This window comes from Mus caroli, chromosome 10 (genome assembly GCF_900094665.2).
Source record: "Mus caroli chromosome 10, CAROLI_EIJ_v1.1, whole genome shotgun sequence".
Classification (NCBI taxonomy): Eukaryota; Metazoa; Chordata; class Mammalia; order Rodentia; family Muridae; genus Mus; species Mus caroli.
The window spans coordinates 87,694,044-87,704,138 of record NC_034579.1 but is presented as its reverse complement, the minus strand read 5'-3'; the positions used below and the strand labels follow the sequence as shown (position 1 = coordinate 87,704,138).

The 10,095-nt window shown below is 40.0% G+C and overlaps 1 protein-coding gene across 7 annotated transcripts in view; it reads left to right on the top strand.

The window, feature by feature from the left end:
• Vezt (vezatin, adherens junctions transmembrane protein) overlaps window positions 1–10,095 on the top strand; it is a 65,479-nt gene that overhangs the window by 26,044 nt on the left and 29,340 nt on the right. For 6 of the 7 annotated variants that reach the window (XM_021174869.1, XM_021174868.2, XM_029482506.1 and 3 more), the window contains exons 2-4: window positions 2,231–2,365; window positions 5,263–5,352; window positions 8,850–9,022. In XM_021174869.1, the coding sequence (XP_021030528.1) occupies window positions 2,231–2,365; window positions 5,263–5,352; window positions 8,850–9,022 (398 nt within the window). Of the gene's footprint in view, window positions 1–2,230; window positions 2,366–5,262; window positions 5,353–8,849; window positions 9,023–10,095 lie in introns of those variants that run through there. The other variant, XM_029482509.1, reaches the window with a different exon arrangement.

Below are 10,095 nucleotides of genomic sequence, written 5' to 3'. Positions count from 1 at the left end.
AGAGAAACCCTGTCTCAAAAAACAAACAAACAAACAAACAAACAAAAAACCCAAAAAACAAAACAAAACAAAAAAACGATTTGCGTATCTCATGGAATGGAATCAAGGCTTTTAAAAAATTTGTTTATTTTTTGTGTATGGATGTTTTACATGAATGTCTGTTTACCAAGTGCATGCTTGGTGCCTGTGGAGGAGAGAAGAGGGTGTCAGATCCCCAAGAACTGGAGTTAGTTATGGACAGTTATGAACTGCCACAGTGGTTGTTGGGAACCAAACCTTGGTCCTCTGCAAGAACACAAGTGCTCTTAACTACTGGGCCTTCTCTCTACCCACCTCAAAGTTTACTTGTTTTATATATGTGTGTGTGTGTGTGTGTGTGTGTGTGTGTGTGTGTGTATTTGCTACTGATCTAAGGTAACTTCCTCAATAGATTTCCTCTGATAGTAACAGTGTGTTTCTGTTTAATGGAATTGGGGTGACTTGGTATTGCGTAACAAACTTTTTCTGGGGAGAAGCCACACACTTGTCTACTCACCCCAGACATGGGGCCCAGGACAGACCAAAATACAGATACCACTAAAATCCAACTTGGTGAAGCACTGAGTTTTATTTTATTTACCTGTATTACAGGAATACAGGTGAGGGGTCACTTACAGGAGCAGCAATGACTCAAAGACAGCTGCATCACCAAAACCCACCCCCAGGACTGGTGACAGCTCACAAAGCTGGGGGCCTGGAGTAGGCTGCACAGCCTGCAGGCGGCTCAACAAGTTGGAGAGTGTCCTTTCTAGGTGCCTCAGGTGCTTTAAACCTCTTCCAGACACCAAGGCTTCTGCTTCTCAGACAAGTCTGATCTCAAAATGTTCTTTGCATCTTAGCTTGTCTGAGAGTCTTCTTTGTAGCTCAGCTTTGTCTGAGAGAGTCTCAGCTTTAATTTCATTCTCTGGCAGGGAGGGGCCTAGTGAGTTTGATCAGTTTCAGGGACTTCCTGAAGATGTTTTGAGTTGTTTATCTCCCTGATTAAAGAGCTTCCCTGCAGGGCAGAATGTCTCAGTCTTGGAGGAAACAGGTACACAACACTTGGGGACAGGGCTGGGATCTGTCCCTTAACCTATGCCCTTTTTTTCCTCCCCGTATAACTTGCAGAAAGGTATATGCCTGGATTCTTCTAAATGCTTCCTGGGTTTTTTGTTTTTGGTTTTTTGTTTGTTTTTGTTTTTGAGACATAGTCTCGCTGTATAGACCATGCTGATTTAAAACTCAAGAGATTCTGCCTCTGCTTTTGCTTCTGCCCCTCTGTTCTTCTACTTCACAAACATGGAATTAGAGGTATGTAGGGATCTCTCTGCATTTAATGTAAGAATCCTGTTTTTAGGTGAGACAACTGAAGTACCCATGCTTTAGAACTTGTCACAGATTATTTATCTAGTGACAGTTAAGAGTTGGAATTTGAACCTAAACTTTGCTTCCAGAGTTACCTTATTTTAATTTTTTTATTTGTTGTGAGACAGGATCTTAACAAGGGGCCCAGACTGGCCTTCAACCTCCTCAATTCTGAGACTATGGGGGTGTTCTGTCACTCCCATCATAAGATGCTTGTGTTTTTAACCACTGTAATCTCATGGATTGTTTGTTTTTGTTCTTTTTTTTTTTTTAAGTCTCACTCTCGTATCTGGCATTGCCTAATATGTTGAGTGAACTTGAGTTTTTAAAGGAACTTGAGTTTTGCTTGTAGTGTCAAGCATGGTGGGTAATGTGCATATTAGTGCTAAAGAAAGTGTTATCTACAACATTACACATAATATTATAATGAATATATTTAGGTTTTCTTGGCTTTAAGTAATTACTGTTTCACTGTAGGACCTCTTAGCAATTAACAATAGCCAGCACTGCCTATTTTAGAATGGTTTACTTAAAGACAACAAAAATTTGGATTAAAAAATTGCTTAAGAAATATTTTTATAAATCTAAGCTCATTTTTCTTGCTGGTGCTCACTCAGAAAAATGTGTGTCTGTTTAGAGCTTTTCCTTTTTAGGTCTTTGTATTGCGTGTTGGTTGATTTATTGGTGTTTGATGGCATTTTGCTGTAGCCGATCATACCAGTCCTCATAGGAAAGGCCATGAAAAAATGTGATAGAAGCTGGTACTCAGGTGTGATTTTAAATTTGATCCCAAAACTTTTAAAATATTAGTGATCTTAAATTTTGATTCATTTCCTGTTTCTTTCAGAATTCTCCACTTTACCAGTACTTACAGGATTTGGGACACACAGATTTTGAGATATGTTCTTCTTTGTCACCAAAAACAGAAAAATGCTTGACAACAGAGGGATCTCAGCCGCCTCCCACCAGTGTCCTACAGAAAGTAAGAAGCATGCTCGTGTTTCGTGGCTTCATCATTCTTTACCTTAATGATTACTGAAACTGTCCTCTAGGGGCAAAGACGGAGCTCGGTGGCACAGTGCTCGCCTAGCACGCATGAGGGCCTGAGTTCAGTTCTCCCTCACATGAGATTTTTTTATTTCACAGTAAAAAAATACTGTGTCTTTACTGCTTTTTTGGAACTTTTTTGTGGGTAATTTATATGACGTGAAATAAAAATGATTTGAGAAATAAGACATATTTTAAGTATTGAAATTATCTGGAGGACCAAAGAAATATACTAAAATCCTCGTTAAAACTTTGCCAGTAGTAGTTCTCTGTCAAGTGCTGTGTTCATAGGATCCTTCCACTGGGAGTTCCGGGGACTGAGCTCAGGTGCTCCTTCTTGGTAGCAAGACGCTTTACTGGGGGTAAAGCCATCTGAGGGTTCATTGTTGTATGGGTGCTCTGGTTTAAACGTGTCCCTTGTTTACACCACATAAATATTCATTTACCACTGAGTTGTACACACACACACACAGCCCTACAGAGTGGGGGCAGGGAGGAGTCTTAGTTAGGGTTACCATTGCTCTGAGGAGACACCATGGCCAAGGAAGCTCTTATAAAGGACAGCATTTAATTGGGGCTGGCTTACAGTTTCAGAGGTTCAGTCCACTATCATCATGGCAAAAAGCATGGCAGTGTGCAGGCAGACATGGTTTCAAATGAACTGAGAATTCTACATCTTGATCTGAAGGCGGTCAGGAGAGGACTGACTGTCTTCCCCTGGGAGCCAGGGAGAAGGTCTCTTCTGCACTGGTCTGAGCTTGAGCACTAGGAGCCCTCCAAGTCTGCCTACACAGTGGCACACTGCCTCCAACAAGGACACACCTATTCCAGCAAGCATATTCAAAGCATATACATCTCCTAAGGGTGCCACTTCCCATGGGGCAAGCATATTCAAACCACCTCAGGGAGATTATGTAAGCTTACATATAAAAATTTATCACAGTTAAGTGCCATTGTGTGACAGTGTGCCAAGATGTTGCTGCTGATATATAAACCCTGGTCCTTAGCCACTCTCCCAAGTACCCTCAACCCAGAAGAACATGATATAGTCCCCAGAAACACAGAAGGCACAAGCCAAAGGCTTAACCATAGGATCCTGGCTAAAATGGAAGCATCTGCTTCAGTGACCTGAATGCAAGGGCACAGACTCAACCCATTAGACCTATGCAAGATCAGCAAATGTCTATCCCAACTTCTGGCCCACGCTCAAGAGCTCCGTCTTACAAGTTGTTTAGAATTGAATATAAAGTTTTCAAACCAGGTTGGGAGAGACTAATCACAGATTGAAAACTGGACTGAACATTTACTGTCTTGTGTTGTTTGTCAAGAATGACTCCATTCTTGCATAAAGAAATGCGCTATTAATCACCAAAGCAAGTGAACACACTTAGGGAGTCAGCACATCTTCTAAGCTTCCTTAAATCTCTCCTTGAGTCATAATTGCCCTAGCTCAGAGCTCCTTAATCTTTATCTACTCATGACCTCTTTTTGTTCAAGAAATTTTTATGCAACCCTAGGTATCTAGGTATATAAAACAGGAATACAAATCAAATGGCTTCTGATGATAAATCACAACAAAATTTATTTCAAAGCAAGTATTTCTATGCCTATGGTTTGGCCATGTACTAAAATCAAAAGCTACGGGGCATAGCGTCACACACCTTTAATCCTAGCACTTAGGAGGTAGAGGCAGGTGGGTATCTGAGGCCAGCCTAGTCCACACAGGGTAATTCAGGCCAGCCAGGGCTATGTAATAGAAAGACCCTGTCTCAGAGAGGGCTGGGGGGTGGGGGCAGGCAGACCAAGGCAGTTTATGTCTTTATGAGACTGTTGTGCTGGTTTATTTTTACATGAAGAGGTAAATCTTCATTGAATATTTGATCCTGGAGAATATAGAACATAGTCAACTTTTGTCAGAATTTGTTGATATTTTGATTCTATGACTGTCAATGCTAACAATACCATTTTGCACAAAAACATCCTATGTGGTTAGGGACGTTTCAAAAAGTTTAGAAGTCCTGACCTGATTCTAAACACAAATCGTTTAGAAAAGGACCGTCAGAAAACATTTAGTCTTTGTTTTCTGTACTGACCATCATGCTTAAGCATGCAAGTCTGAAAAAGGATAACTTTGGATTGTGTAGTCAGAATGGGTTGCTAGTAAGTTTGTGAAATATCACAGAATGATTTCATTTCACTGCTGTGCTCTGTCTGCCCTTGCTTCTCTATGAAGTTCTCTAAAGCGTCAGTTCTGTCCATTCGTCTTTGTCTCCATGGCTATTTGCAGTGCCCCGGAGATAGAGCCAATGCTCAGGGAATGGGGCTGGTAAGGCAAATTACATATTTAATTAGTTTGTTAATAAAACTTTCGACGTGGCAGTTCTTATAAAAGGATTAAAATATCTTTCTGCTTTAGCGTTTTATAACCAAATGATATTAATATTGAGAATGTGGATCATACCATAATTTCATTCTGAAATAAATATAATTATCATGTTGACACAGATAGCCTTTAATATTTACATGGTAAAAGGGCTACATTATAGAGACTTTTTTATAATCAGATTTACAGCTCTCATTTCAGTCTATTGAATCAAACTCCTAGTTAGGGACCCAGGACTATAAAGCAAGTACGATTCAAGGTCATTCTATTGTACACTAGAAGCAGGAATAGATGAGGGGCTGTAACACTCTGACTGAGTAATCACCTACATGAGGGGTTTCCTCTTTTTCTGATAAAAAGTCCAATACTTAGAGGTAAGTTGTTTAGTTTTCCTGCCTTTTGAGTGTATTTAATTAATAATCCTATGCAATGTTATTCATAATCTTTAGCAAGGCATCCTGTTGAAACTGACAGAAACCATCAAGAGCTGGACCTTTTCTTCTCAGCACAGTAAGAAAGATGACTTACTCCACAAGTTGGTGAGTATTGCTTCTCTTTGCTTCATTTTGCTCTTCTTCATGGTCCCAAGTAATTATGAGAGAACCGAGGGACCAGAATCTGTTTTGCTGCTAATTTTGATATGATTGGTCTTTATGATTGGATTTTCTATTCTACAATAACAGGGAGCTTTAAACAAGACTAGCTGTATTGTTCATATTTCTTATAAAAGGTAGCCAGTGTTCTGGTACTTTGTGCTGCCTTGTTTGTTAGACAGCTAATTTACTCTCATCTTCCTAAGATTCCTCTTAGGGAGGAAGGAAATAAATACAGGGATTGGTGCATTTAGCTCAGTCCTGAGGGACTGATACGTCATGTTTTCCCAGAGTCAGTATTGATGGCTTTGCTGGTTCCTGTAAAACTCCCTCCCTCCCCCCCCCCTCTCTGTCTTTGTCTCCACTGTAATATATCTGCTGCTTAGCCAAACCCCTAAAAGGCACAGTTAGCCTTACAAGTTACCAATGTAAATCCATCCAGTATACCCAAAACATTCAGCTTGCTGGTCCTCTTGGTTCTCGGAGATGTGATTAACTTACAGGTGAGCAGATGTTAGGTCTCTCTGCTGCCCCGTGACCCTAAGGAGTATGGTTCTTTTAAAATTAACTTTTGGAAAACAGTCATTTACAAAGCTTTCACATTTTGATTGGATACACCAAACCAGGTCATAAGATTTGATCTATTTACCAGTGAGAGAAAACTAAAGATCAGACAGCTTGGCCTGCTATTCAGTGAATTGTCCAATAATGTTCCTTCAGCAAGGGAATGATAGGGGGAGAATTTGAAGCCAGAGCTCCTACGTCCAAAGCCTGTGCTCTTTCCAGTAAAACACACTGCTTCTCTAGTTTGAGCATTGATGCCTTTCTTAAAAACTAGTATTACTCCGTTACCATCCCCTCAGCTTAGCAGTCACTTCAGCACTGCCTCTGCACAACTTAACCTAACCAGCTTTGCCTGTCCATAGTTTTATCTGCAAATCCATTCTTTCAACTCCTTTAGCCCGGGGTTGTGTCTGGGCTGTTAGTCTGTGATGGAGCTCTTTCCTCTTTCCTCTCAATCGCTGTCAGTCTTTTCAATAAGCAATCCTAGCTTTTCTGAACTCTTCATCCAATTGGGCTTCCTTTACCAGCCTGGTAACAATTTGGTAATTGTTACTGGGTAAGTTTGGTAAGTTTTATGTTGTGTTACATAAGCATAACATGTTTGGGCGGTTGAGGTTTTTGTTTTTTTGGTTTGGGTGTGTTTGTTTGTTTGTTTGTTTTGTCTCTCAAATTATTTCATCTGTGGTAACATAATATTTTCTGTAGAAACTGGTCTTCATGCTTTGCAGACGTCAATTATTTAATCCAGTGAAATAGGTACTGCTGTTACCCCTCTGCAGATGAAGAATGCGGCCCTGAGATGTTAGTAACTTGCTTGAGTTACAGAGTCAAGATCCAGGCCTGGGTACTTAAGGCTTGGATCTTGGGCTTTTTGAAACTGAGCCAGTTTACTCGGGATCCCACCCACAGTGCAGAGCTCCCAGTTATACCAGTGGCCACTGGGTGCTACGTGATAGTTAGCTAAGAATAAGTTCTGGTATGCTGGAAAACAGTAGGCTGCCTAGAAATACCATTAATTTACTATATATTTCACAAAACTATAAGGATTTTAGAACATTTCACTATATAGAAATGAAAAATATTTGAGAAGAAAAATATGTTTAACCTGATGTAAGTGCCCCACAGTATACATGTACCAAAACTTACATGGTACCCCATTAATATAATTTTATGTTGTTTTCTTTCACTTTGCTTCTGTTTTTGTTTTTGTTTTGTTTTACTTTGTAGCCCAGGATAGCTCCCTAAATAGTCTACCCTCTTCTGATATGTGGCTATCGTCTTCTTCCAACTGCCCAGTTGCTGAGATTATAAGCATAAGTCACCATGCCCTGCTGGTTTTATGTTCTTGTATATTACTTAAACAAACAAGGGCAATAAAGATGGCTCATGGGGTAAAGACACTTGCCATGAAGCTTAATGATCTGAGGTTGAACCTAGGATCCACATAGTAGAAGGAAACTGACTTCCTCTGGGCTGTCCTCTTATCTCCATGTGTACCCACACACATACTCTAAATACAGAACTCATACATCTAATTTGAAATGTGTCAGTAAACAAAAAATAACTGCCTTAAGACTGAAGCTTTGCAAAGGAGAATTCTGGAAAGTTACTCAGTCTCCCTCCGTGCACATCTCACATACTGTGAGAGCTAGCCTGCTGTTCAAAGGCTGCAGGCTACTGTGAGGGCTAGCCTGCTGTTCAAAGGATGCAGGCTACTGTGAGGACTAGCCTGCTGTTCAAAGGCTGCTGCCTCGCCGCTCACCCTCTGCCACGCTGGACAGCAGAGTCCACTCTCACGGATAACAAAGACCCCTCTGGTCAGTTCTGTTCATGCTTAAGGCAAGCTCAGCTTTTCCTTTTTTTTCTCTGACTTGAAATTTAGTGCTTCTATGTCATTTTCATAACTGCCTCTGTACCCTGATACACACTATTATTGTAACCATTTACTTTCAGTTTTTCTCAAAGCCTTAAATGTAGACACTCACAGGCTAGGGGTGTGCCCCTGTGGCAGAGCACTTGGCCTGTCTGAGGCATGCTTTTCAACACTAATGAAGGAAGAGACTTGTAAGTCTTGTTTACTTGTTGTCTTCAGTGTCTGAGTATCCATTTTTAGAAAGCCCTGATCCCTCTGATAAAGTGTATTAGTTACATTTCTATTGCTATCAAAGAATCATGACCAAGGAAGTTTATTAAAGAAAGCATTTATTTTGTCTTATGGTTTTAGAGGGTTAGTGTCCATAATAGCTCTCATGTTTTTCACTGTTAGGCAGGAGACAGAAAGCACAGTGAAAATGGCCCAAGTGTTTGGAAACCTCAAAGCACATCTGGGTGACACATCTCATTGAACAAGGTTGCGCCTCCTACCCCTTTCCAGCCAGTTCCAGCGACTAGGGACCAAGTATTCAAATGGGAGTCTATGGGGGCCGTTCTCATTCAGAGCACCACACTGGCTCAGTTGTTACAGTGTCCAGAGTCAGCATCCTTTGTATTATATTTTCTATGTTTATTATATTTCACTTATACACCAGTAATTTAACTAGAATTTATTCTCTTTATTTATTTATTTATTTATTTATTTATTTATTTATTTAGTCTACTTATAAATAGACTGTTTATTAATCTGTAATTTCATTATATCTCATTACTATAAGTTTATTTTTCATATTTCATAGCTTAATAATGTCCACATCAATCTTTATTGTTTTACATTTACAGTGAAAAATAAAACCACGCCTGTCACTAAGGAGAAATTGGATTGTTGTTTCTTCTTGGATTCTACTTTGAAAATAAATACCTATAGCTGGAACTATACCAAACTTAGAGTTTATCGAAGTGTTATATATGTATTAATTCTTCTCGTCCTGTGTTTTGGTGGCAAGGACACCGGGTTCCGACTGGACTCACTGCATACCATCCTGCAGCAGGAAGTCCTGCTGCAAGAGGATGTGGAGCTGCTCGAGCTGCTTGACGCCAGCATCCTGTCTGCGGGGCAGCCTCAACAGGAAAGTGGACACCTTCCAACGCTCTGCTCCCTGGCAACCCCGAACACTTGGTAATGCCCAGAAAACATTTCTCTTTTGACTGCCTACAAAGAGAGTATCGTCAGAAGAAATCTATTATAATATTCTCTATTGTCAAGGCCTTATAAATATTCCATGTTTATGTTTAGAATTACAACAAATATAGTGATACACAAGATATAAAAGAAGACCAAAACTAAAAAAAGTGCTGGAAAATAGTTATAATGTATTTATCCAACTCAGAAAAATTAGTTCTGCATTTTAGCAACTCAACAATTAGGAATAAATTCCTCAAAGTATCAATACAGCACTGCAGTGTACATGTCAGCCCGAGCCAGATAATGTCATAGCTGTGTTACAGATCCTGAAGGTTGAGAGATGGGAAAGGCATCGAGCTAGTAGAAATGGCTGAGAAGAGATCAGAACTGATAACTAATGACTTGAACTGTTCTAAAACTTACTTGGGAAGCTGAACAGGAGAATCACAGGGTCCCAGGAGTTAGGGACCAGCCAGGGCAATATTGCAAAGACCCTGTCTCAAGAAAAAAAAAAAAACACAGTCGAACTCCTGGAACCTTCAGCTACTGGAAAATGGGCCTAAAAAGTCCTAGATCATAATCTGTCTTAAAATAGTCTTTTCAAAAAGGAAATGACAAATACTAAACGATTTTATATATAACCATACATGTCTGGGAATTGTGATGTCCTTCTATGCATTTCCCATGTTTGACAGAGAAGGGAAGAATGAGCAAGGCATGTATGAAGTTACTGCTCACACAGTGCAAGTTGCATAAGTCGCTATACTAACTGTCCTTCCTGTGCTCTGAGTTTCTTTCCTGTCACATGGTCCTGGATAACCAAATATGTTTCCAAGCCAGCAGTCACTGAAATAGCATCATGAGGAAATAAACATATTTTTCTCCTTAAAAATAGAAAAATTTGCCTGGCATGGTGGTGTATGCCTAGAGTCCCACAAGTTTGGTTATAGTCTTGATTACTAAGATGCTTGCTTGAGCCGAAATGTTCAAGACCATTCTAGACAACACAGTAAATACCTTGTCTCCGAAAGACCCACAAAAATAGATATTTATATGCATATTATATA